Source organism: Erythrolamprus reginae, chromosome 2, assembly GCF_031021105.1.
Source record: "Erythrolamprus reginae isolate rEryReg1 chromosome 2, rEryReg1.hap1, whole genome shotgun sequence".
Classification (NCBI taxonomy): domain Eukaryota; kingdom Metazoa; phylum Chordata; class Lepidosauria; order Squamata; family Dipsadidae; genus Erythrolamprus; species Erythrolamprus reginae.
The window spans coordinates 183,226,978-183,254,563 of record NC_091951.1 but is presented as its reverse complement, the minus strand read 5'-3'; the positions used below and the strand labels follow the sequence as shown (position 1 = coordinate 183,254,563).

At 41.2% G+C, this 27,586-nt stretch overlaps 2 protein-coding genes across 5 annotated transcripts in view; one reads left to right on the top strand and one right to left on the bottom strand.

Annotated features, from left to right (window-relative positions):
* Window positions 1-2,364, top strand: part of SLC4A8 (solute carrier family 4 member 8) — a 104,436-nt gene extending 102,072 nt beyond the window's left edge. For all 4 annotated transcript variants that reach the window (XM_070740702.1, XM_070740701.1, XM_070740699.1 and 1 more), the window contains one exon: window positions 1,510-2,364. The gene's annotated coding sequence lies outside the window, so the exon portion shown is untranslated. The remainder of the gene's footprint in view (window positions 1-1,509) is intronic.
* An 8,028-nt stretch (window positions 2,365-10,392) lies between these two features.
* Window positions 10,393-19,607, bottom strand: LOC139159470 (exendin-3-like). Its single transcript, XM_070736789.1, has 4 exons — window positions 19,507-19,607; window positions 17,625-17,780; window positions 13,789-13,857; window positions 10,393-10,402 (listed from the first exon to the last, which is right to left on the bottom strand). Exons 1-4 carry the CDS (start codon window positions 19,605-19,607, stop codon window positions 10,393-10,395), a joined length of 336 nt encoding a protein of 111 aa, XP_070592890.1.
* Window positions 19,608-27,586: the final 7,979 nt, after the last annotated feature.

Genomic DNA, 27,586 nt, shown 5'->3' with positions numbered 1-27,586 from the left:
CCCCCTCTCTTTCTCTTTCTCTTGCTTTCTTTCCCTGTCTTTCTCTCTTGCTTACTTTCTCGCTTTCTTTCTCATTCTTTCTCCCCTCCTTTATTTCTCTCTCTCTTTCTCTCTCGTTCACCATGCCGGCAACAGAGAGAAAAAGAGAGAGAGAGAGAGGGAGAGAGAGTGGAGGGCGCCGTTGTCTTCGCCTCTTCCCGACAGCTCTGCAGCGAAGAGGAAACAGTCGCGCACCGCCTCCCGGGAGCCCAGCCGATTTTTGGAGCCGTTTTGTTTTCAGCTGGGCTCCCGGGAGGCGGAGCGTGGCCGGGTACCGTGTCTTCGCCTCCGCGCGCTGCCTCCGCCCGGCCGAGAACAAAACGGCTCCAAAAGTCGGCCGGGCTCCCGGGAGGTGGTGCGCGATTGTTTCCTCTTCGCTGCAGAGCCACACGGAGGCGAAGACACGGTGCCCGGCCACGCTCCGCCTCCCGGGAGCCCAGCTGAAAACAAAACGGCTCCAAAAATCGGCTGGGCTCCCGGGAGGCGGAGCGTGGCCGGGCACCGTGTCTTCGCCTCCGTGTGGCTCTGCAGCGAAGAGGAAACAGTCGCGCACCACCTCCCGGGAGCCCGGCCGACTTTTGGAGCCGTTTTGTTTTCGGCCGGGCGGAGGCAGCGCGCGGAGGCGAAGACACGGTACCCGGCCACGCTCCGCCTCCCTTTTGGTGAGTATTTCGCCCCCCCTCTGCTCCAGCGCCTCCCCCCCCTCCCTGCCTGCAGCTTCGCTCCATAAGACGCCGCTGATTTTTCATCCTACTTTGGGAGGAAAAAAACTGCGTCTTATGGAGCGAAAAATACGGTATATATATTTCTTTTGATAATCCTATAATCCCTTGCATTGGGATGGAGTCGGGGTGACTGAAAGGAGCTCGAGCCTTTACTAACTGATGCCCTTCCTGACACCTATGCAGAGTTCACAGCAGACAATTACTCATTGTGCCCAGAGAGAGAGAGAAGTATCTTCCACTACCTAGGATCAACCCCACAGCCTCCTGATTGTGAGGCAATTATTTATTTATTTTTTGATTTTTTTAATGCCGCCCTTCTCCTTAGACTCAGGGCAGCTTATAACATGTTAGCAATTGCACTTTTTAAACAGAGCCAGCATATTGACCCCATAATCTGGGTCCTCGTTTTACTCACCTCGGAAGGATGGAAGGCTGAGTCAACCTTGAGCCAGTGGTGAGATTTGAACCACTGACCTGTAGATCTAGCAGTCAGCTTTAGTGGCCTGCAGTACTCCACAATACCCACTGCGCCACCTCGGCTCTTCATTAATTCCACCTCTAGGCCATTGCCCCATTCTAAATTATTTCTATATGCCATGGATATAATTGGACAACCATGACAAGCACATTCTAAACCTGTTTCATTCACTTTAAAAGTTGGGGTGGGGAAAAAGAAAAGATATGCAGGAAAATGTCTTCAGGGTATCCAGGCCTAATATCTCTAATGGCAATTTTTGATTTACAGCTTGGTCATTTGGGACTTGGCTTAGGACAAGGAGCTTGCAGCACATGAAGATGACTCAGGGAAGAGCCAAGGTGTGCAGGCAAAGGAGAGAGAATACTTTTGCAATGCAAAAGGCACAGACTCAGTAATTGCCCTGGTACTTCCTTCATACAAGTAACTGGGTTCATATTAAAGCCATTGAGAAGTGTTTTGATTATCCTTTGTGTGCTTCAGTGGGCATTCTTTTGACCAGCAAGGTAATAGAAGTCTGATGTTAAAGCCTATCTTGTGTGTGAATACACACTTTCATATTTGCTGTATTAAAAATTTTTAGTAGTAGAGAGATTGCTGCCAATTTATTTTTTTTTGCCTTCTGTTGTGTGTTCAACAATTTCCACTTTGAATGTATAGCAACATTATGCAACAGTTATTTTCTGTTTGGTTTGGTTTAGTGGGTGCTACTTAGAGATGTGGGTGTCGTTTGCAAAATGTTACTGAGATATCTTGCAAGCAATTGATAAAAGGTAACCCAATATTACAAGTAAGTGGGAGAAATGTTTCTATGTTTCTAACACCATTTTAATTTCCTAATCATGCTACTTAAATTCTTTTTCGGTTTCTTGTTTATTTGGCAGCCAATCCTGTGAGGAGGGTTTTTTTTTTAAAGGAAATGTATACGTTGCTTTGTTAATGTGATTTCATGTCTAAATGAATTCAGCCATTGATCTCAGCAGTACAAATTACTTAAGGGGAGGGAAAGGTAATTACAGAAGAATTGTCAGTGTCACTGTTTGCACTATTTTGATGGTTACTAGCTGCCAAGATAATGTGTGAGCAAAAAATAAAAGAGATATTGGAGCTCAACATGTGTACAAATGAAGAGGTAGTGTAGTGTGTTTAAGTGCAGTGCAAACATCTATTATCACTCTTCATCGATGTGATAAAATACGTACCTGACCTTGGGAATAGGAAGGAGTGAGTGAACTGTAAAGGGTGGTCATTCACAAAATATTACTCAGATGTGAAAAATAAGGAAACATGAGAAAGAAAAGTCAAATAACATACAAACTAACTTTGATCGTTATAAGAGATAGTACAAAGAAGCTATGACAGTTCTCAAGACTCTGTTCTTATTCTCTAGAATAATAAGGATAATCTCAAGTGGTCCTCAGTCTCATTTCAAAAAAGTTAAAGTTATAATGTCATAAGATAATAGAATTATTTGGCAAAAGTGATTCTTCCCTTTCCACACAGCCTGCTTGGTTGACAGGGAAGAAGGGGTGAGACAGTGGGAGGGAGAAGATATCAAGAAGATAGAAATAAAACAGGAGATCAGGGTTGCAGAGAAAATTGATGCCTTTAATCCCACAGAGAGCTTGCTTCTATTCCATCCAGTAGCATCAAGTGAACTCCATAGTTTAACCTCCCTGGAAGTATGACTGTGGATAGAAAACAAAATTGTTCATTCCTGCCCTATAGCTCATTCTAAAGCAAGGTTGTCAAACTCACAGCCTGCAGGCTCGGAGCATTACATGTTAGCCATGCCTGGTTTAGCAAAAAGGGGAAAAGTCGCAATATGTCATGTGTCAATGCTGTTTGACACTCCTGTTCTAAACCATTGCTTTTCTTTTTCTTGTTGTTGATGGTCATAGAATATTTAATCTCACATTTGTTGCACTCAAAACAGCTTACAAAAAGGCGGGCCAAATTGATAAATATGAAAGCACACTTTGCATATACATAATCCTAAGGAAAACTGCTTTAAAGTAATGCCACTGAACCCTGTTGTTTACGCATTCACTGTGTTTTGGAGTGTGGTCATCATATTGGAATGGGAATTTCTGTTTTTGGAGACTAAGATAAATATTTTGCAGGGTTTTTAAAAAGTACAGATGCATATCTATTTTTTTAGTATACAACAAATCGTACACACTGTAATACAATCTATTGAAGGCAATGCACAGTATGGATATTCTCTGCTTTAAAACATTTAACTTGATGTGTTAAAATACTTTTCCCCAAATCATTATCCAGAATCCTGACATATCACAGTGTCAAGGAAGATTGGATCACTGGGAGTATGTCAGTTAGATTCAGTATAGTATTTCTGAGCAGCTGAAGCTAAAGCTCCACTAAGAGTTTGGATGGTTAAATATGCAGTAAAAATTACTTTATATTTAGTTTATTTACTTTATGCATTTTAGCTCCAGTCCTTAAAAACTAAACTGGAAAAACCTACATTGATGAGCAATGTGATTGACAATGAACAATTGTTTCTCTTTATTTTCTCTAATAGCATAAATTGCTGCCTTTGTTAGGAAATTGGGAGGCACTACTTCCTGCAGAGAACTCTTAGATGATCCACTTTGGTCTGCATGCTAGATGCAGCCAAATGACTATTGTGTCTTTGGTGATCCAATGAGACTAGCAAGGAAGTGAAAGCAAAGTTACATATGCTTACACCCCAGGTTTCCAGGTGAGCTGCTATTTTTGGAAACCAAGTTGGCTCTGTGCTCTTTATGCTCAAATACATAGAGAGCTGTATCAGGATTCTCTTTGACCTGGGGGGGGGGGCAGTGTGGGTGTGGCCAGTGTGGGTGTGGCCAGATTGACGTCAATTGTTGAGGCTCTGTTTTTGGCAGTGACAGCCTCCTGCAGCCCTCTGCCAGCGAAAACAGAGCCTGGGAGGGCTCCCAAGCTCTGTTTTTGCTGGCATAGGCAATGGAGGCTAGTCTGCTGTTTCCACCCTGCAGGCCAGATCTGGCCCATGGGCCTTGAATTTGACACCCCTGCTCTTATACTATACAGCTGTGGGCCAAGTCATCTTGTAAGCTTGTCTGTTTGGTATTTCATTCCTTAGGCTGCTCCCCTATGGGACTTCAAATTCTTTTTTTTAATGTTTTATTTTTGTTTTTATTACATATAGAAATACATCTATTTACAGATCATTGCCCGTTTTTAGTATACATTTGTAATAACCTTTAGTTTTGTAGCATATGAGTAAAAGTATAATGAGAAAACAGGGAGCTTACATCAATCCCAATAAATATGCATTAGTGATAAAAAAGAAAGCGGAAAAGAGGACTTCAAATTCTTATAGTGTCACTACTAAACATAGAGAAGAGTAATTGGTTCTTGCCGATTGATGTGAGGCAACTTAACATTATGCCATGGGTTCCCAATCGTTTGAAGCCAGTAGGCAGACATATCTAACCTTCAGAAAGCATGTTACTGGTGAAATGCACAAAATGGCCCATATGCAAGTGTGTTTACACATACAATGACCACTGCATGGAAGTGAAAAACCTTCCTCAAAAAAATCTGCATCACAACACAAATGTTGAGGGTTTTTAAACAAAAGCATTTACATAATGTGACATATTAAAAATAAAGAAGATAATATTTAAAACAATATCGATTGTTCTGCCTACCTAGCAATTACAGGAAATAATGGCAATTTGAATAAAATTAAGAGAATTAAACAGATTTAAACCTTCAGGGGATGAATAATGCTGTCTTATGCCTGTATGATGTTTTGACACAGCATGCTGTCTGTAACTTTCCCATAAATCAGGTGCAGCTAGTTCTCGATTTATAACCATTCATTTAATGACCATTTGAAGTTACAATGGCACTGAAAAAAGTGACTTATGATCATTTTTCACATTTACAACCGTTGCAACATCCCTATGGTCACATGACCAAAGTTTGGATGCTTGGCAACTGATCCTTGAACTAGCAGCCATGGCAGCATCCCTACAGTCATATGATTGTGATTCGGGCATTTGGCAACCAGCACACATTTATGATGATTGCAATATCCCACAGTCACTTCGTTTTGTTTTACAACAGCAGGCTTCGAACAAGCAAGTCAATGGGGAAACCATTAGGAAGTTGCAGCTCATGGTATGATGTCATGCTTAATGAGCCACACTGCACCTCTTCACACTAAGTTGGCCATGTTCACATTTACTTTACATCTGATAGCAATACAGTTGCCAATCCCAACTGCAGTTGGTAAATGAGGACTACAGGTATTTGTATTGGGGGCTAAGAGGAGAAGGCCGAATTGAATGGGTTATGGACAGTATCACGATGGAGTTCTGTAGGGCACAGTTAAGGCAGAAAATACACTAATGTGAGGATTGTTATTGGTTATTTTCAGAACATTGCTATGTTAAGTAAAGTAAAACACCAGCAACCATACTTAACACATGGCTGGATTCATATCACAGAGCCAGTTTCATATAGTAGATAAGGTATCAGCCTAGAAACCAAGAAATTGATTTCTAGTCTCACGTAAAGTACAAGCCAGTTAGTTGATCTTGGGCCAGTCATTTTCTCTCAGCCCTAGGAAGGAAGCAATGGCAGACCATTTCTGAAAAACCTCACAAGGAAAATTCCAGGTGGTTTTGGACACGATTGAATGGAAGAAATAGACTCCTACGATACCAAACAATCTGTTCTGGAATAATATTGAAAGATGCCACACATGGATCTGTGGAACTATGTATTATTCCAGGTACTTGGGATCATTCAAAATTAAAGTTTAAACCTCAAGACTAGAAAAGGTCCAAGCATTGAAAAATAAGCCTATTGTTTCTTTCACTTACATAATCTAGACCAGGGGTGTCAAACTTGATTTCAATGAAGGCTGCATCAGAATTCTGTTGGACCTTGGGCGGAGTGGATGTGACCAGAGGAGGCATGGCCAGTTCAACATCACTTGTGTTGGGGCCACCTGTAGTGGCTCGGCAGCTTTGCCAGAGAAAACAGGCTCCCGAGCTCTGTTCTTGGCTATGACGGCCGCCTGCAACCCTCTGCCAGTGAAAACAGAGCTTGTGGCTATCCCAAGCTCCATTTTCACTGACAGAGGCTCTGCAGTCCAGTCCTTCGCTGTTTCCAGTGTGGCCCCGCAGGCCAAATCTAAGTACTCTGCTGGCTGGATTTGGCCCCTGGACCTTTGAGTTTGACACCCCTGATCTAGACCATAGGGCCACTATTCATCGATGAATAAAATATTTTTGGAAAAACAGGGGAATTAAAATTTGTTTGAGAAATAGCATCCAAATGAATAGTTTTTCAATTCAGAGGGCTGACATTCATTTTGGGTAGCAGGAGGAAGGAGTCTAAAGTTCTGGGAAGAGCAGGACAGGGAAGAGGAGGCAAATTTATCTTTGTTGCCTCTGAATGCCTAACAGTTTTGACAAACGCACCATAGGGTGTTTTAAAAAAAATCATTCCAATCTTTTGCAGAGTAGACCAAAAAAATACAATTAAAGGCTAGCTGGAGGTAAAAGACCCATATCATTAATTGGGGGCTAAGGGACTGAAGATTTTGTTCCAGTTTCTTCCAAAACATTTATGATATTTGCTCTTGATCCATTTTAGATTAATCTCCCACAAACTGAAAATCCTAGTTCCAACAGAAAGGGAGGCATTAGGGGAAGATGATAACAACTCTGGGTTAAGTTGTTCAAGCATGTTGGACATTTTTGAAATTTATGAAGGATTTCATAATCTTAACTGAAAAAGGAGGGGAATCCAAGAAAAGGTGCTGGCACATTTTTCTAGTGTTTTTTCTTCCTCCTAGATGACAACTACATGTAGAAATAGAGAAACTATTTTCTTTTTAGATATAAAAGAAAACAATATTTTGTTGTAAGAAATGTAATTTAAAAAACCCCCACCCCATGTTGTAAATAAATGTAATAATGGGGAGAAGGACTCTTATTGGTTCTGTAGAAACCAAAATACATTTGCTAAAATTTTGCTCAAAAACGAGTTATCTAAGTATAGTTTTGTTGTTTTATGGTTTTAAGAAATCACTGATTCTGCTTCATATTTCATGTCTGTACAAACTCTGTCAGTAATAACTGATGGTTGAGAATTGTACCCATTGTTGATCTATATGTTAAACTTCAATATTAAAATATTATTCCAAGTGTGTTCTTTATCATGTTATTTTCAGAAAACAGTGGCTTTGATTGAAACAGATTTTAAAATTGTAAAGTACTTTCCCAAATATTTTCTGATTTTTAAAAATTATTTTACTTGTATACTCAACATATTTTTAAGATAACTTAATTTTTAAAATCTGTGTGCATGTGATGAATAAAGTAAATCTTCAATGACAAAAAAATGAGCTGATATGGAAAATACCATTTTCTGCTCTAATTGTTCCCTCTTTTTAAAAAATTGTGTACAAGTCTCCAATGAAGTGAGCTTCCTGCCTATTCTATGTTTTCATTCTGAAGGAAAAGGGAGGAGGAGGAGATAGTGATGAGGATGGGGGGAAAATGCACACATATACAGTATTGGGATCCAGCAATGAGTGTGAAAGTGCATTCAAACTATGTGTGTAAGAAAATGAGAAAGAAGAACTAATGCATGGTAGTGGCATGCTATAGATCAGTGTTTCCCAACCTTGGCCACTTGAAGATATCTGGACTTCAACTCCCAGAATTCCCCAGCCAGCATTTGCTGGCTGGGGAATTCTGGGAGTTGAAGTCCAAATATCTTCAAGTGGTCAAGGTTGGGAAACACTGCTATAGATGGCCAAACCAGGCAAAAGGTCTGGGTAATGTGGTCCATAGACTAAAGTTTCAGGAAGGAAAGCCATAGTAACTGAATCAACCAAGGTTGCAAGGTCTTAAAAATTCCTCAGAGATTTTGCTGAGAGTTTCATTTCCTGGCTGGTTGAAGAAGACACTATTCTTCCAGACCTGATCTTCACCAATAGGTAACAGCTATCTGAAGAGGTAGCAATAACTTTGGAACCGAAGCAGTGATCACATCATCTTGAAGTTCAAATATTGCAGAATGCAACATTGTTCCTGCATGTTAGTTCTTAGGAAAGTCAGTTTGAAACAAACAGAGAGAGGTACTAGGTGGAATATCATGGGGATAAAACCTTAGGTTAAAGGGAGCAATGGATATATTTTCTCATTGAATATTAATCTTTTTCAATCCTGAGCAACTTAATCGACTACAGAAATGCAGTTTCTTCAATATGGCCTTCAGCTACATCTCATGAAATTTTAATAAGGAAGCCCACAAAATATGGTTTGGACAATGTTACTGTTAGGTAGGTACAAAACACATAGAAAATACTCTAAAAGAATATTCTGATGGGCTTGATCCATCAGGGTTCATATTGCCTTCTGCTCTTTACATTTTTTGCAAGATGACAATGATTCTTCATTCACTATCTGTGAAAAAGAGTTCCATGTATTCTTTGGTGACAGCAAAAAACGTTCCTCTTGGGGCACTTGTGACAAATCCTTTGTAAACAGACAGCTGGGAAGCTGACGTGGGAAACATTGGACTCTTCAAAAATGTAGTAAAATCTTTAAGCATCCAGGATCAGGAATTAATAATGAAAACAGACTCTGGAGTATTAGCAGTTCAAGCCAAGAATTAAAAAGTAAAATTTCAAAATAAGATCTCAAACCAATAGAGAAAATGGGCTAGGGTGAAGCAATTTGAGGCTTGTTAGCTTCTTTTTGCAAGAGCAGACTCGGTGGGTAGTCTAGCCTTGGCATTAAATCTCCTCAGAAGTCACTGGCAGCTTATTTTTTCCTAACAAAAGATTTCCCATAATATGAAACATCCCAAACACCACAAACTATCCTCTTACGCAGGGGTGGGTTCTGACTTACCTCACTGCTGGTTTTGTTTCCTGCGCAGTGCTAAAAACAACAGCTGTGCATGCACAGAAGCAAAAAACAAGATGGCGCTGCCTATGGTGCTCCTGAGAGAGCTGGTTCAGGAGGGTGTCCAGCCAGCTATCGCTACTGGTTCAGCGGGTGGGAGGAAATTTCCACTACAACCAGCAAGACCACCTCTACTTTTGTGGCATCTAAAAGGCAATTGTCTTTGGAGTCATTTATGGGATTTTCAAAAGAAAAGGCAGCTTCCAGTCATGGGTTTGATCCCTTAAATCCCTTATCCCTAGTTGCTTAACATTCATTACCAGACTCCATGGTGTCAACCCCCAACATTTTTCGCTTAGACTTTCCACGGTTGACCTCTCCAGATTCCTTAGAGGTCAGTAAGGGGCGAGCATAGGTGCACTAGTGTGCCTTCCGTCCCCTGTCCAATTGTCTCTCCTATATTTTATATATCTTTTCTCCCATTCATATATCCTTTCCTCTACTCTTCATTGATGTATTCTATTCTCATATCTCTTCTTCTATCCTTTCCCTGATATTTACTACTACAGTGTTCCCTCGATTTTCGCGGGGGATGCGTTCCGAGACCGCCCGCGAAAGTTGAATTTCCGCGAAGTAGAGATGCAGAAGTAAATACACTATTTTTGGCTATGAACAGTATCACAAGCCTTCCCTTAACACTTTAAACCCCTAAACTGCAATTTCTCATTCCCTTAGCAACCATTTAGATTATTACCATGTTTATTTATTAAAGTTTATTTAAAAAAATATTAAAGGCGGACAAAAGTTTGGCGATGACGTATGACGTCATCGGGCGGGAAAAACCGTGGTATAGGGGAAAAAACAGCAAAGTATTTTTTAATTAATATTTTTGAAAAAACGTGGTATCGCCGTTTCGCAAAGTTCGAACCCGCGAAAATCGAGGGACCACTGTACATGTTTTTATTCTCTTTAACTTTCTATTTGTATTGGACAAAATAAATAAAATAAAATAAAATAAATTCAGTGCTCTCCCAAAATACATGGTAAATAAAAAAGAAGCAGAGGCTGAAATGAAACATGTTTAATATGACATTTACTGTACACACATTTACGAACAAAGGAAAGGAAGGTCTATAATTCACTGGGTTGGAAACAACTGAAAAAGAGCAGCAAAGTATCAGCAAAAGTTCTCATTGCTGGATGTGCTAAAATGCAGCAGGTGGGAATGTCCAATTCCTGTATTATCCTTTCAATTGTACCTGTAAAAAAGGGACAGAGGGAGGAAATAAGCTGAGTCATGTGATCAGGGGGTGCTGAGAAATCACTTTGATCTACTGGGTGCATTTTAGAAAAATCACAATAATGATGAGAAATTATTATTCATTCAGCTTGGCCAAAACTATTTGGATCACTGTCTCTCCCTGTAATTATAATATAAAATTAGTGATTTAGGATATCTGATTAGAATTTCTCTGCATGAAAAGACTGGGACAATTGTATCATCATATGCGTAATAACAATTGGGACTGAAATTTCTGTTGCTAAGCAATACTACCATAAAACATGATGTTCCATGGCTGCATTGCTTAATGATGCCGGTTTTTGCAGACCTGGTTGCCATTTTTAAGCAAGGGCTGTGTGGGTCATTAATTTAATCATGTGACCATGGCTTCCCACCAGTTTTCCCATTGACTTTATTTTGTGAGAAGCTGGCAGGCAACGATGGAATTTGAGGGCATGCAATTGCAGCTCATTGCAATACAGTGGTCCCCCGAGTTTCGCGATCTCGATCATTGCGAAACGCTATATCGCGATTTTTCAACCCGGAAGTAAAAACACCATCTGCGCATGCGCGCCCTTTTTTCTATGGCCACGCATGCGTAGATGGCGCCGGGCAGATCAGCTGCTGGGCGGCTTCCCTGGGTCTTCCCCCTCTTGCTATCAGGAGGGCGAGCGGCGGGCATCAGCGAGGAGTTTGCGTGGGCGGCGGGGAAACCCCAGCGCCGCTTCCCAGCTGAGTCCTGAAGCCAAATGCGGAAGTTCGCTTCAGGACTCAGCTGGGAAGCGGCGTGAGCGAACGGCATGGGCGGGCGAAGGGCGGGCGCGCGGGCAGGCAGGCGGCGGACAAGCGGCGGGCGGACAAGCGGTGGGCGCGGCAGCAGCGAGGAGTTTGCGTGGGCGGCGGGGAAACCCCAGCACCGCTTCCCAGCTGAGTCCTGAAGCCAAACGCGGAAGTTCGCTTCAGGACTCAGCTGGGAAGCGGCGCAAGCGAATGGCGTGGGCAGGCGAAGGGCGGGCGCGCGAGCAGGCAGGCGGCGGACAAGCGGCGGGCGGACAAGCGGCGGGCGCGGCAGCAGCAAGGAGTTTGCGTGGGCGGCGGGGAAACCCCAATCTTCGGCTCCTCGCTGCTGCGGCGGAAGTAAAAACACCATCTGCGCATGCGCAGATGGTGTTTTTACTTCTGCACCGCTACTTCGCGAAAAACCGATCATCGCGAGGGGTCCTGGAACGGAACCCTCGCAATAATCGGGGGACCACTGTATTCTAATTGTGTCCCAGACACCAAGCACACAGAATTTTAAGCACCTGTCGTGGCACTCATTCAGCCCCATCACAAATTTGGTAATGGAATGAATGAATAAACTGAGGACTACCTGGATTAAGAATGAATAAACTGAGGACTACCTGCATTAAGACTAAGGTAAGAAGCTAAGAAACTAAGACAAAGACACTCTTCAGACCTAATCCCCTTTTATTAGAACAGCTATAATAGCAGAATCTTGTAACCACTCTTGCCTCATTTATAGTATTGTCATGAGAATTTGGATTTGTGTGTGTGTGTGTGTGTGTGTGCACTGTCTAAAGCATTTTTGGCCTGGGCTCACATTTTATTTGTCCAATTGTTAATAGAGGTTCTTCCTTCTGTCCTTCACGGCTGAAATGTTTAGCTTTTTACCTGCCTTCATTTCCAAGTAAGGGAAATTATATTAGAATACAGTACATGCATAGTACAGGCAGATAAATCCTCGACTCACAACTGTAATGGAGCTTGCCTATTATGGTCTCATGTCATGGCAGTCATTAAGTGAAATGGCCATGTGATTGTCTTGCTTAATGACTGCATCCCTGCTCTCCCTGATGCAGTTGTTAAATGAATCATGAGGTGGCTTATGGGTGAGGGAGTGGCCTAGCACAAGCCCGCAGAGACCTGGGGAGGAGGGGGAATGTAGGCCCAAAGCCTGCGGCAACTGGGTTGGGCAGGATGGGGCAAGAGATAAGTAGGGGAGGCTACTCTGCAGATGACCATAACTGAATGGTTGCTAAGCAACCACCAGTCATAAGTTGAGGACCACCCATATGGCAGAAAGATGCATCCATTTCTTGTATTTCTTCTGATTTCCCTCCCCCCAAAGGAGGCGAAGATGGCCACAGCTGATCTCCTGCCTCCATTTCATTCTCACAACCATTCTATGAAGGAAGTCTGGATGCAAGTATGCAACTGACTTTAGCTACTAGCATCCAGTGAGCAAAGAATTCAGCTGGGGACTAATAATAATAATAATAATAATAATAATAATAATAATAATAATAATAATAATAATTATTATTATTATTATTATTATTATTTATTAGATTTTTTGCCGCCCCTCTCCGAAGACTCGGGGCGGCTCACAACAATAATAAAAAACAATATTATAGCGAAACAAATCTAATATTAAAAAAAGAAGCATATAAAAACCATATTTAAAAACCAAACAACACATACATACCAAACATAAAATATAAAGAGCCTGGGGAAAGGTGTCTCAACTCCCCCATGCCTGGCGGTATAGGTGGGTCTTGAGTAGTTTACGAAAGACAAGGAGGGTGGGGACAGTTCTAATCTCCCGGGGGAGTTGATTCCAGAGGGCCGGGGCTGCCACAGAGAAGGCTCTTCCCCTGGGGCCCACCAAACGACATTGTTCAGTCGACGGGACCTGGAGAAGGCCAACTCTGTGGGACTTTATTGGTCGCTGGGATCAGTGCGGTAGCAGGCGGTTCCAGAGGTATTCTGGTCCAACGCCATGTACGGCTTTAAAGGTCATAACCAACACTTTGAATTGTGACCAGAAACTGATTGGCAGCCAATGCAGGCCATGGAGTGTTGTAGAAACATGGGCGAATCTGGGAAGCCCCACAATGGCTCTCGCGGCCGCGTTCTGCACGATCTAAAGTTTCCGAACACTTTTCAAAAGTAGCCCCATGTAGAGAGCGTTGCAGTAATCGAACCTTTAGGTGATGAGGGCATGAGCGACTGAGCAATGACTCCCTGTCCAAGTAGGGCCGCAACTGGTGCACCAGGTGAACCTGGGCAAACTTCCCAGTCTTGGTCCACTTTTCCAAACTTGCATTTCCATCCTTTCCCAGAAAGAGAGAGGTGTTTGGATAGAACCACATTTCTCAACCTTAGCAACTTTAAGATAGTTACAGTTTATTAGATTTCTATGCCACCCCTCTCCGAAGACTGGGGGCGGCTCACATCACAAGATGTGTGGATTTGAACACCCTCCTCAAACTCCCAGAATTCTGAGGTTGCAAAACACAGAGAAACTCGAAATGAAGTGTAAAGATGCAATAACATAGTTTACATACTGTGTAGCCTTACCTCAGCCAGAAAGAGCCAGGTGGATAGCCTAAGAAGATGGGTTTTTCTTTAATGAACCGCTTTGTAGAGCTGTAAGGAAAAAAAAAAGAATGAGGCAAAGGCTGTGAGAGCCGCAAAAATGTTGCAATCTTAAGCAGGTCTACTCTGAAGTAAGTCACACTGCATTCAGTGGAACTTAATTCCAGGTGAAAGTTCAGAGAATTGCCTGCTGGAAGTGCTACATCTACTCCAATAACCAAAATAGATTCATGGTTATACATACTGTCCTCAAAAGGATATTCTGGATATTGCATCTTGAAGAGCTGTCAGGAGGTCAGTATTCATTTTTGAGGCTGGATTCCTTAATAGGAAGGTTTATTTAGACAAGAGACTATTAAAAGATAAAGTATTTTATCTTTTAGATATAGATCTTTTATCTATTTTGCCACTTGCAAAAGAAGCTATGGATGTCATGACAACCTTGCAAAGCAGACCAGAGAGGAAATATGGCCAGGTGAGCGTATCCAACATTATTGTAACATATTAATTAGTAATAATTAATATTATTGTCCCAAAGGTGCTTTTTCAAGAGGCAACTGGACTTTCTGATCTTTCTTTGAAGATGTTTTGCTTCTCCAGCTGTTGCTAATATGATATTAACATAATCTTTCAAGTCTGAAAGTATATTTAGTCCTAGATCGAAATCCCCTTTTACTGCTAAAGATACTAGGGAGAGTTTCTTCTGAACTTCTTGTCCTTTCCACCTTCTTTTTACAGGCTCTCTATATCAGTGATTTTCAACCTTTTTTGAGCCGCGGCACATTTTTTACATTTACGAAACCCTGGGGCACATTGAGCGGGTGTGTGTGTGTAAAAAAAGTTTGGACAAAAAAATTCTCTCTCTCTCTCTTCCTCCCCTTCGCTCTATTTCTTTCTCCCTCCCTCTTTCTCTCTCTCCATCTTTCTTTCTCTTCCTTCCTCTCTTCCTTGTTCTCTTTCTCTCTCCCTCCCTCCATGTCTTTCCTCTCTATCCTTCCCTCCCTCTCTTGCTTTCTTTGTCTCTCTCTCTCTCTTTCTCTTTCTTTCTCTTGTTCTCTTTCTCTCTCACTTGCTTTCTTTCTCTCTCTTGTTCTCTTTCTCTCTCTCTCGCTCTTTCTCTCTCTTGCTTTCTTTCTCTCTCTTGCTTTCTCTCTCTCTTGCTTTCTTTCTCTCTGAGCTTCGCGGCACACCTGACCATGTCTCGCGGCACACTAGTGTGCCGTGGCACACTGGTTGAAAAACACTGCTCTATATCATAGAAATGGAATTAATAAGTACCTGAACTTTTCTTAGCCAGTGTCTTTTTGCCCTGTCTCTCAAAGTTATTCCCACATACTTTTACACATGGGGTGATATCTTGTTAATATAGATTTGCATATATAAGCCCATACACAGTATACCCGCATATGTCACCTGTGCTCCGTGAGCTGCACTGGCTTCCTATTGGTCTCTGGGCACAATTCAAGGTGTTGGTTATTATTACCTATAAAGCCCTATATGGCTCAGGAACAGACTATTTACGGAACCACCTCCTGCCACATACCTCCCAGAGACCAATAAGAGCACACAGAGTTGGCCTCCTCCAGGTCCCGTCGAATAAACAAGGCAGGTTGGCAGGACCGTGGGGGAGAGCCTTCTCTGTGGCTGCCCCAGCTCTATGGAACCAACTACCCCCCAAAGTATGTCCTGCTCCATCCTGCTGGCCTTCCACAAGGCCAGGAAGACCTGGCTTTGCCGGCAGGCCTAGGGGCCATGAAATGTACATCTTTCATGACCAAATGAATGAATGAATGGTGTGTATGTATAAGATTTGACTGCTTTTTTAGATAAATGGATTTTATCATGGGGTTAGTTTTAGAGATTATTGTTGACTTCTTTTTATTGCTTGTAACTTTTGGTTTATTATTTTGTAAGCCACCCTGAATCCTTCAGGATTGGGTGGCATAGAAGTCAAACAAACAAAGAAACAAACAAACAAACAAACGAATGAATGTCCTCCTTTTTGGTTATGCATTTCTGTCTTGTTGGGGTTTTTCCTGGGGTATTAGAATTAATCAAATCAATCCTGGGTAACTGGAGATTAGTCTGAAGAGTGACCTGCATCTACAAGTACAATCTAACAGAAATCTAATTTAATACACATAAAGATCCCAATGAAACAATTATAGTGAAGAAAAACTTTTCCATATTGGTGTTATTTATTTATTTATTTGTTCATTTGTTTGTTTGTTTATTTCATTAGATTTGTATGCCGCCCCTCTCCGAAGACCCGGGGCAGCTCACAACAACAGAAACAATACAAATCCAAAATTAAAACAATTTAAAACCCATTAATATAAGAACAATCATACATCTCATACAAACCATACATAAAACAGAAACGGCACAGGGAATCAATTTCCCCATGCCTGATGACAGAGGTGAGTTTTAAGGAGTTTGCGAAAGGCAAGGAGGGTGGGGGAAGTCCTAATCTCTGGGGGGAGTTGATTCCAGAGGGATGGGGACGCCACAGAGAAGACTCTTCCCCTGGGTCCCACCAGACGACATTGTGTCGTCGACGGGACCCGGAGTAGGCCAACTCTGTGGGACCTAACCGGTTGCTGGGATTACTATTAAATAGTAAGCAGTCAGAAATCAATTATAATTTTATCACAAGCCATCCATTGCATGAGTGAAATACTCCTGGGTCGAGCATGCCTACTGGTGGTTGGAGAGCCGATAGCGACGACAGTGCGAGGCTTCGCTTACCTGCCCAGGTGTCGCCATTTGGGTTCTTTTACCCTCTGTGAATGCGCAGAATGCTTTGCGCATGTGCAGAGGATAAAAAAACCCAAATAATGGTGTCTAGGTGGGTGGGCAAAACCTTGCGCTCACTTCACAGCTGGCTCTCCAACGACTGGCAGGCACTCCCGAACCGGGAGCATTTCACCTCTGATCCATTGACCAATCATTAGAATTGATCACTATCTGCAGTATTCAATCATCATCTGCTTAAACGTAAAATATGATTTTCAAGATTTATTTTGCTTTGGACTCTAAAATCTTCCTTCTTAGACACATTCATTCTTATTCTGAAATGCACAGCAATTTAAAGGACATCCCTCACTGTCTTTTAAAATCGCCCAAGGTAATTCTGTTGAATATATTTTGAATCACTTCTGACAAAAAAAGTATTATAGTCATTGATGAAACCGAATTCTTATTAAAAACTCAGAAGATGTTTGTCCCACGAGAACAAGCTGCAGCAGATTGTCATAAACATCTCATTGGAGTCATTAAATGTAGTGACTTTTATCTTTTTAATGTAATTTTTGAATGGCTATTCATTTAATTTTATATAATTTTTAATCTTTGCTTCTTCATTTACTATTTTAATTGCTTACCTGATAACTGAAGATTGTGTTATACCCTAAAGCAGGGGTCTCCAAACTTGGCAAGTTTAAGACTTGTGGACTTCAACTCCCAGAATTCTCTAGCCAGCTATACTGGCTGGAGAATTCTGGGAGTTGAAGTCCACAAGTCTTAAAATTGCCAAGTTTGAAGATCTCTGCCCTAAGGGTTGGAATAATAGGTTAAATAATTATACTATTATGGAAAATGGATATTTTTCTTAGTTTTTTAAAAAAGTTTTTTTTAAAAAAAAAATGCTAAGAATCAGGACCACGTGTTAAAGTCCAGTTAAACTGATTTATAACTTGCGCCTATATTTGAGAATCTAGTCAATTAGTAGTCAGCACTAATTTGGTTCTAGATGAGAGTTAACAGAATTCAGGAGGGGTTGTTCAGCCTCTTCTTCTCCTATAGTTTCCATCTTCTACCTGTAACGTTTGGCATTGATGAGCCAATGCACGAAATCTCTGGCCTTCATGTTGTCCAAATGTTCAGTAAAATCACTGGTAAAGGTTCCTTCAGAATGGCGTTTGATGTCGGAGGTAAAGCTGCGGGCACTTTTCATGTTGTAAGACTGCTGCCATCTGAATGAAAGCAAAGGATAAGATAGATAGATAGATAGATAGATAGATAGATAGATAGATAGATGGTTAGATAGATAGATAGATAGATAGATATGTAGATGGATGGATGGATGGATGGATGGATGGATGGATGGATGGATGGATGGATGGATGGAGGGAGGGAGGGATGGATGGAGAGAATAACTTATCAGTTTGAATATACGCTAACTGGCATACATTACAATGAAATTTTGTTGTATACTGCTCTCACAGGGTCACCATCTCCCATGTTCACTACATAAATATGGCTAAATAAATAAATAATATACCCATCTGCATTATATTATACAGAAAAACAACACAGTATTCTCCCTCAAAGAAGAGTATTGTCATTGCTTGCGGTGGTACACCAGTGACATGATGATGATGATGATGATGATGATGATGATGATGATAATAATAATAATAATAATAATAATAATAATAATAATAATCGACATTGCAATCCCAGGAGACAGCAGAATTGAGGAGAAGCAGCTAGAGAAATTAGTGAAATATGAAGATCTAAAAATCGAGCTGCAACGACTCTGGCATAAGCCAGTGAAAGTGGTTCCAGTGGTACTTGGCAGACTGGACGCAGTACCAAAGGATCTCAGCGGACATTTGAAAACCATCGGAATTGACAAAATCTCCATCTGTCAATTGCAAAAGGCCGCTTTACTAGGATCGGCAAACATAATTCGCCGCTACATCACGCAGTCCTAGGTGCTTGGGAAGCGCCAGACTGGTGATGAAATACGAAATCCAGCAGAGTGATCTCATTTGCTGTGTTGTACTGACATAATAATAATAATAATAATAATAATAATAATATAAATAATAATAATAGCTATACTATCCTAAAACTAGCCAAGTGTTATACAATATATCAATGCTGTGTTTTCGGTGGTTAGATGGTCTAGACAGGTATTTGAACATAGATCTTTGTAATATTTACATTTTGTGTTTTACCAATATTATTATTATTATTATTATTATTATTATTATTATTATTATTATTACTATTGTTATTATTATTTATTAGATTTGTACATCAGATAAAATGTAAATATATATTGTTTGTCTATGTATGATGCACAGTGAAGGGCTACCAAAAACTTTACTACCACACTGTGGGTGTGGCTTATGCAGGACGTCCTGCATTTTCTTCAACATCTTTCAGTGCAAATTGGGTGCTCTGGGGCAGAGCTCCATTTTTGCTACCTCACTGCATTCCCCCATCCCCCTGGGCAGCAGCCCACCCCTGATGATATCCCACCTTGCAAGCCTTTAAAAGGGCCTTTTTCGCCAGGCTCTGGGTTAGGTAGAGTATGTGTTCCCTAAGTGGTATTGAATCCATGGATTGGTGTATGCTCTTGTCCTTGCATTGTGTTGTTTTTAACTTATACATCACCTAGAGTTATCATCAACGAAGAGGGAATCAAACTAAAAACTACCTTAGGTATCATAATTCTTGATCATCTCTTTCATTTTTCACATTTTCCTTCACTTCTTGTCTCATCTATCTCAGCAGCCTTTTTTCCACTCCCTTCTCTGCTTCTATGCTTTCTTCAGATTTTATTTTCTCCAAATTTAGTTTTGGGAAGATTGTGGTAGGAAATTGCCCAACAGAGTGGCATCTGCAATCCCTCTCCCTATGCATACCCCCCCCCAACTCAAATCAAATATATTAAAAGTTTCTTCATACCTAGACTCATCTGTTGAATCCTTCAGGATCATTTGCCAACTAACAGGGAGCAAAGCTGCAATGATCATTCCATAAATACAAATCCGCCGTGTCTTCTCCATCAAGTCTTCTGAAGCAAGGCAAACAAAGGCATGAAAAAGAATTGGACCACATTTTTAACTCTCCTACCAGTTTAGGACTGGATCCTCATAAGAAAACACAGCTTTTCATTTCCCCAGAGATGAGTTGGAATCGTTCTTGCAGGCATTGAGTTTACAATCCCAGTTTTGCATACTCAAGTTTTTTTCCAAAGCTATGCAAATTAATCCAAAATAGATAAACTGAAGCAGTTGCTCAGAAGTTGATTCGTGTTTGTATTATTTAAAGGCATTGGGAATTTCTAACACAGAAAGAACAATAATAATAAAATTCATCCTCCACGAAGAATGAAGGCGATAGGATAAGATAGGAATCATTGCTCAGTGTACTCTCATCTCCCTTTTAGTCTCATTTACTACTTTTTTTCTTTAAAAAAAATATGACTGCAGATTTGATCAGATTATGTTCTAAACACAGAGCTTTGAATTGTGTTAACTTGTGAACAAAAGCTGTTCCCCCCCCCCCCCAAAGTGGTTTAAACAAGATCTAAAACAAGATCTAAGTATTGCCCACAAGATCATATGCTGCAACATCCTGCCTGTCGGCGACTACTTCAGCTTCAACCACAACAACACAAGAGCACACAACAGATTTAAACTTAATATTAACCGCTCCAAACTTGACTGTAAAAAATATGACTTCAGTAACCGAGTTGTCGAAGCGTGGAACTCATTACCGGACTCCATAGTGTCATCCCCAAACCCCCAACACTTTACCTTTAGAGGGGCGGCATACAAATCTAAGTAATAAATGAAATAAATAAATAAATTATCTGCAGTTGACCTATCCAGATTCCTAAGAGGTCAGTAAGGGGCGAGTACAAGTGCACTAGAGTGCCTTCCGTCCCCTGTCCTATTGCTCTCCTATATCTCCTATACCTTTCCTCTATTCCTATATCTCTTCTTCTATTCTTTCATTGATATATTCTATTCCTATATCTTCTTTTCTATTATTTCTTAGATATATTTTACTATGAGTACCTCCTCTATAACCTTCATCATGTATTTTACTATGTGTATATTGATATATGCCCACTAAAACCCTCATTGTGTATTGGACAAAATAAATAAATAAATAAATAAAATAATAAATAAAATTTAATATGATTGATCGATTTGGAAAAGAAGCACCCAATTGAACAAACCATGTATCTGTATAACGTGAGAGATGCCTTTCTCATACTACTTCCAATACGTGAAACAGATAGAACATCATCCCTCAAGCTTAGTAAGACTATTCTTCACAAATCTGCCTTTAAACAGAATTAAGCGATGCAAAGGATGTCTAGTTAAACTGATGAATACAATGACATCTCAGAATGAGCTCATGTTTCTTAATGTTATTCCTTTAACAGAAGAACTACCCCATCTAAGACAACCTCAATGGACAACAAACAACATTATTTCATTCTTGACTTGGTAGGAAAATAGTTCATGGTGGGAGTAAGAATTCTCCTCCAACTGTGTTTGAAAAATAGATATATTTTTTTGGACAATGATAATGCATACTTTCATGCTACAGGCAGTATGGGATGTGATGAAACATATAGTGCTTACCTTCAGAAAGATGAAAGCTTCTCCTTAAATCCCGTGTTCCTTTTCTTTGTATGAGCTGCTTTGTGTCTTAATGTTCTTCTTACCAGTGCTTTTAAGCTTGTTAGTAGAATGTTAAGGGATGATAGGTAGGTCATTAGTGTTCCAGGTTTTAGTTGGATAGGTCAGTTATGAATCATTGCCGGATCTTTTCTTGCTTTCTGCTTCTTCTAGAAAGCTTTATTAGTGGTTCCACAGAGAAGACGAAGCCAACCAACTCCTTCAAAATGTCTTGAGCAATTGACGGAGAAAGTACACTATGTGTTTTTTGGTATTGTCCTGCTAAAACAGAGGTCTTCAAACTTGGCAACTTTAAGACTTGTGCATAAGTGCTCCAGTGTGCCTTCCGTCCCCTGTCCAATTGTCTCTCCTTATCTCATTTATCTTTTCTTCCTTTCAAATTTGTTCACCTATACTTTTATATCTTTTCTTCTATTCGTTTCTTTAGTTATATTACTACATATCTATTCTCTTCAATGTGTATTATGTATTGGACTAACTAACTAACTAACTAACTAACTAACTAACTAACTAACTAACTAACTAACTAACTAACTAACTAACTAACTAACTAACTTCCTAGAATTCTCCAGCTAGCATATGATATGCTGTGCATATATAGCAAATATAGCATAGCTGGCTAGAGAATTCTGGGAGTTGAAGTCCACAAGTCTTAAAGTTGCCAAGTTTGAAGACCTCTGTGCTAAAAAGTTTACCATCTTCAGATATGAGCATAGAAAAAAATATATATACGCCTTGTCTTACTCTATTTACATATATGTGGGATTTGTATTACAAAGCAACAGTTAGAGAGTTGGCCACCACAATTTGTTTATATTCATCATGAGCTCTATTGAACTATATACAGGTAATCCTTGACTTACAACAATTCATTTAGTGACCATTCAACCTTACAACAGCACTGAAAAATGTGACTTGTGACCCTTTGTGATAGTTATAACCTTTGCAGCATCTCCGTGGTCAGGTGATCAAAATTCAGATGCTTGGCAGCTGCTTCATATTTATGACAATTGCTGTGTCCCAAGGTTATGTGATCTCCCCTTTTGCGACCTGTTGACAAGCAAAGTCAACGGGGAAGCCAAGATTCACTTAACAGCCGTGTTCCCAACTTAACAACTGCAGAGATTCACTTAACCAAGGTGGCAAGAAAAGTTGTAAAATGGGGCAAAACTCTCTTAAGAATGCCTCACTTAACGACAGAAATTTGGGGCTCAGTTGTGGCTGTAAGCTAAGGACTATCTCTACTCCTATGGACAATAAAAGGGGTCATTCAGGCTACATTTGATGAAATAACTTCTAATTCCTAACACCTTATGTTGTAAAAACAGGACTGATATTGCTACCTTTGAAAAGTGTTCAGAAACTTCAGATCGTGCAGAATTTAGCTGCGAGAGCTATCATGGGCTTTCCTAAATTTGCCCATGTTACTCCAACACACTGCAGTCTGCATTGGTTGCCAATTGGTTTCCGGTCACAATTCAAAGTGTTGGTTATGACCTATAAAGCACGTCATGGCATTGGACCAGAATATCTCTGGGACCGCCTTCTGCCGCACGAATCCCAGCAACCAGTTAGGTCCCACAGAGTTGGCCTTCTCCAGGTCCCGTCAACTAAACAATGTTGTCTGGCGGGGCCCAGGGGAAGAGCCTTTTCTGTGGTGGCCCCAGCCCTCTGGAACCAACTCCCCCCAGATATCAGAGTTGCCCCCACCCTCCTTGCCTTTTGCAAGCTCCTCAAAACCCACCTCTGTCGTCAGGCATGGAGGAATTGAAATTTTCCCTTCCCCCTAGGCTTATAGAATTTATACATGGTATGTTTGTATGTATGATTGATTCTTTAAATTGGGTTTTTTAAAATTATTTTTAATATTAGATTTGTTTACATTGTCTTTTATTGTTGTTAGCTGCCCCGAGTCTGCGGAGAGGGGCGGCATACAAATCTAACTAACTAACTAACTAACTAACTAACTAACTAACTAACTAACTAACTGTTGTGATTCCGTCTGAGGCCCCTCAGGGAACGGCTGACCCTCTGCCGGCTCTCTGCTCAGAGGGGGAGGATGAGGAACAGGGAACGGCTGACCCTCTGCCGGCTCTCTGCTCAGGGGGGGAAGATGAGGAACAGGAGGTTCAGGCAGACGAGGAGGAGGAATCTCAGCCCGAGGGGGAGCTCTCCCCAGCAAGCAGCCTGGATTCTTTAGATGACCAGGCACAAGGAATAATAGATTTCCGGCAGAGAAGGGCAATCCAACGAAGGGGACAATTAGCCAGGTACTTCAAGCACTGAATGGGCAACAGCTGGGTTTGGGTGTGGTGCTCTCTGGAAAGGCTAAAAAGGCAGACCCACCCTTCCTGGTTTGTGGAGAATTATCTTTGAGAGTCGTGAGACCTGGCTGTGATCTTTGGCGTCTTGGAATTCTGGCTTGTGACTTTGAATACTGAAACCTTGAGGGGAAAAGGTGGGTGTGCCAGCAAGAGGTCTGCTGTGAAGGCTCATAGCCTGCCTGTGGGGAAGAACAGGTTTTCCTCTGTGTTTATTTTCAAATTATAAAGTGCTTTTGTTTCTACCAGCGTGTCTGGCTGCTTTTTCCAGTTGGTGCTGAAGTCTGGGGGCACCCAGACAGAACACTAACTAACTAACTAACTACCTAACTAACTAACTAACTAACTAACTAACTAACTAAATACATAAATAAATACATAAATAACATAAATAACATGAAAAATATTGCCATCAGAATTATTTTCTTTTCATATAGCCCCATGATGGTGAACTTATGGCATGCCTGCCATAGGAGGCATGCAGAGACCTCTCTGTAGCACGCGAGTCATCACCCCAGCTGGGCTCTACCATAAATGCCTCCCACTGGCCAGATGGGGTCTTTGCCACGCATATATGGGGGGGGCATATGAGGGAGACTGCATGGGGCCATGTGCCATGTGCGGGGCACACATGTGGGTCACATGTGCATGTGGGAGGGCAGGGGGGGTGGACCACACACCTATTGCATTAGGGGTTAGCGCGTGCACACATGCTTTTGGTAGTCGGTGCCAAAAAGTTTAACCATCACTGATATAGCCTTTATATTGACTGGAAAAAAGGGCCAACCGATCTTCCAGTTGATAAAGTATAGGTTCACCTCCTACGTCTTCAAATGGAGCTCTATTCGCCATCCACCAAATACTCTTTATGCAACCAGGGACAAAGAGCTGAGATTTTGAACAAAAAAAAATCTTCTGGAATCTGCTGAGGTTGCTGAAGTCTTGCGGGTTACGTTTTAGCAAAATAGTCTCAAAATCTTGCAGAGTTTCATGAGGAAGACTATGGAATTGTTTTTTGTTTTTATTTAATTTTTATTCTTTGCATTCAACATACAACTTCATATACCTTCAATACATCTTGATATACACTGCTGAAAAAAAATCCAGGAAACATTTAAACAACACAATATAACTCCAAGTAAATCAAACTTCTGTGAAATCAAACTGTCCACTTAGGAAGCAACACTGACAATCAATTTCACTTGCTGTTGTGCACATTCAACTTTGTACAGAACAAAGTATTCAATGAGAATATTTCATTCATTCAGATCTAGGATGTGTTCTTTGAGCATTCCCTTTATTCTTTTGAGCAGTATACATATCTCATTATTCAATTACAATGGGCTTAATCACATTCCAGATTAGCTTTATATGATTACATCCGTATGATCTGACTTTCTTCCATCCACTTCCCTCCTTCAATCTCAGGCGACCATCCCGCCTCTACTACCTACCTCCTTACTCCTTCTGAGACTGTGGAATTGTTGTAAGGTTTTGTGCAAGGCCAATAAAATAGTCTGAGCTCCAGCTGAAAGTGTCTTGCGTTTGAAGGATTGTGCTCTGCAAATCTGGTTGGAAGATGCAGGAAGAAAAAGGAATTAAAACTTGAATGGCAATTCTTCCTTTGCTTCTTGTCCAGTTGTGATTGGACATTGAGCTGCGGTGGCACAGTGGTTAGAGTGCAGTACTGCAGGGTGTTCTGCCTGACTGGCTCAGGCAATGCGTAATAGTCCAAGGAAAATGATGCTCTGCTAATCAGCAAACTTGTATTAAATAAACAAAACAGGGTTACTCAAAACAGTTCTTAGTGTCCAAAAACAATGATAGTGCAAGGCTTACTTCAGCTGCATACCGAAACACAGGAAAAAACAAACAAAGACAACCTGGAATGAGCAAAGACGTTTCAGGAGTCCTTTTGAATCTTTGAAGCAAACAGCAAGTCCCAGTGGGGTAGCAAAAACTCCAACAGCACGAAACAGAAACTTCAGAGCAGGAACCACAAAATAACACAGATAAACAGCCACAGTTTGCCTTGGGCCGTTGTTCCCTTTTATACCTTTATCCCTCATTAAGGGAACCACACCCAGCCCTCAGTATAAGAACCACACCCAGCCCAGGTGCTCCTATAATGACTTGTAATACTCCTTAAAGCGATCCCTTCTTTGCATAGCTCTTCGGCTACGCAGATCAATATATTGATCTGCAGAAGAATCCAGAGACGAAGGACTGTCTGAGGGACTGTATGTCAAATCCCCTGGGCTGTCTGCTGACTCCTGCGTACCAGTGGCCTCGTCCTCCTGGCTGTCTGTCACATCTTCCTGGCTGTCTGCCACATCTTCCTGGCTGTCAGCCAGGCTTTCGCATTCAGTGTGTGCCGCGTCTCTCCCATCTGTGGGAGCAATGGCTGGCCCAGGCCCAAACACAACACAGGGTACTTCTGCTGACAGTTCGAATCTTACCAGGCTGAAAGTTAACTCAGCCTTCCATCCTTCCGAGGTGGGTAAAATAAGGACTCAAATGGTTGGGGGCAATATGCTGACCCTGTAAACTGCTTAGAGAGGGCTGCAAAGCACTGTGAAGTGGCATATAAATCTAAGTGCTATTGCTATTGCCATGTGGATTTTACCAGTGCTGGTCTTTTAGCAGGGATAACTCCTCTTCTCATTTTGAATGCAACTGCTATTCATAGTCTGTACTTTTCACTTCAGACTTTTCCCAACCATTGAGTTTGTTCAAATACCATTTTAAAAGTATCTGTTGGAGAACAAGAGACTCCTGCTAATTAGACAGCTTCTAAGGTACAAGTAAACTGACCTTCACACATACAGATTCATTAGTGTGACCTTTTATGAACTGAACTTCCCATTAAGCTAATATTTTAGTGCATGATTGGGTGCTCTGTTGTGATTGCTGTCAAATTAAGTTGCAGTGTGATAATTTGGTTCTTGCAGATGTTAGGCATAATAGATATTAGAAGCTAATACGTAATTCTGGATAGATTACTGTTTCAGAGTAGAAATATGGAGAAGAGAATATTAGAAGCTAATAAGGAATTCTGTCCTGCCTGTACTCTTTTTTGCAAAATAGAACTATGGAGAAGAAACAGGGAAGTAATACTCTATCCCCCAACTAGGGATGGTGAATCAAATAAACATTTGATTGTCCATGTAAATAAGGAATATTTATCTTATCCCCCAGCCCTGCTACAATGCATAAGTTGAATAAAATGGGTTTCTTTTGGAAGATTTTTTCCCAATTTGTTTTGAAAGGTCTTTGGAATTGTTTACATACCATTCCAGTTCTAAATTAGGTTTTTTTAGCTGGAATTTTAAAATTAAGGGAGACTAGGATGGTCCCATTTCGGCCTTGTTCTGGCCTCATCAGCTAGCCACACCCTTCCTTACTGGGATTCGATCTGGTGAACTCTGCCTTGTAAAGCAGAGAACTAGCAGTTAGAGCTATCAGATCACATCCCTTCCAGCTCTGTACCAGGGAGGGTCTATACATTTTTTTTTAACAGAGCTTGTAAGGCAGAGAATTATCCTCTAGGCTACAGTATCCAATCCCTTCAGCTCTGCACCATGGAAGGGTTACATATGTTTGTGTCAAATCACCCTGGTGTATTTGAAGGAACATCACAGCTCCTTATTTGCCTCTCGGCCCAACCCAGGGCCATTTCCAAGGCAGTTAATTTTATTGATAGACGACAATTCTATCTGTATGTGTCACATATTTTTTTGCTGAATTTGAAAATTAAGAGAGACTAGGATAGATCTATTTCGGCCTTATTTTGGCCTCATCAGCTAGCCATACCCACTGGGACTTGAACCTGCAACCTTTGCCTTGTAAGGCAGAGAATTATCCTCTAGGCTACAGTATCCAATCCCTTCAACTCTGCACCAGGGAAGGGTTACATATGTTTGTGTCAAATACAGGTTCAAGTCCCAGTGGGTATGGCTAGCTGATGAGGCCAAAATAAGGCCGAAATAGATCCATCCTAGTCTCCCT

Bases quoted from the DNA above. Each gene is read 5' to 3' on its own strand.
- LOC139159470 (XM_070736789.1), bottom strand. From the start codon at position 19,607: ATGGAGAAGACACGGCGGATTTGTATTTATGGAATGATCATTGCAGCT. The intron at 17,781-19,506 runs GTATGAAGAAAC...GCTTTCATTCAG, and splicing joins GATTCAACAGATGAGTCTAG to ATGGCAGCAGTCTTACAACA. The intron at 13,858-17,624 runs GTAGAAGATGGA...TTTTCCTTACAG, and splicing joins ATCAATGCCAAACGTTACAG to CTCTACAAAGCGGTTCATTA.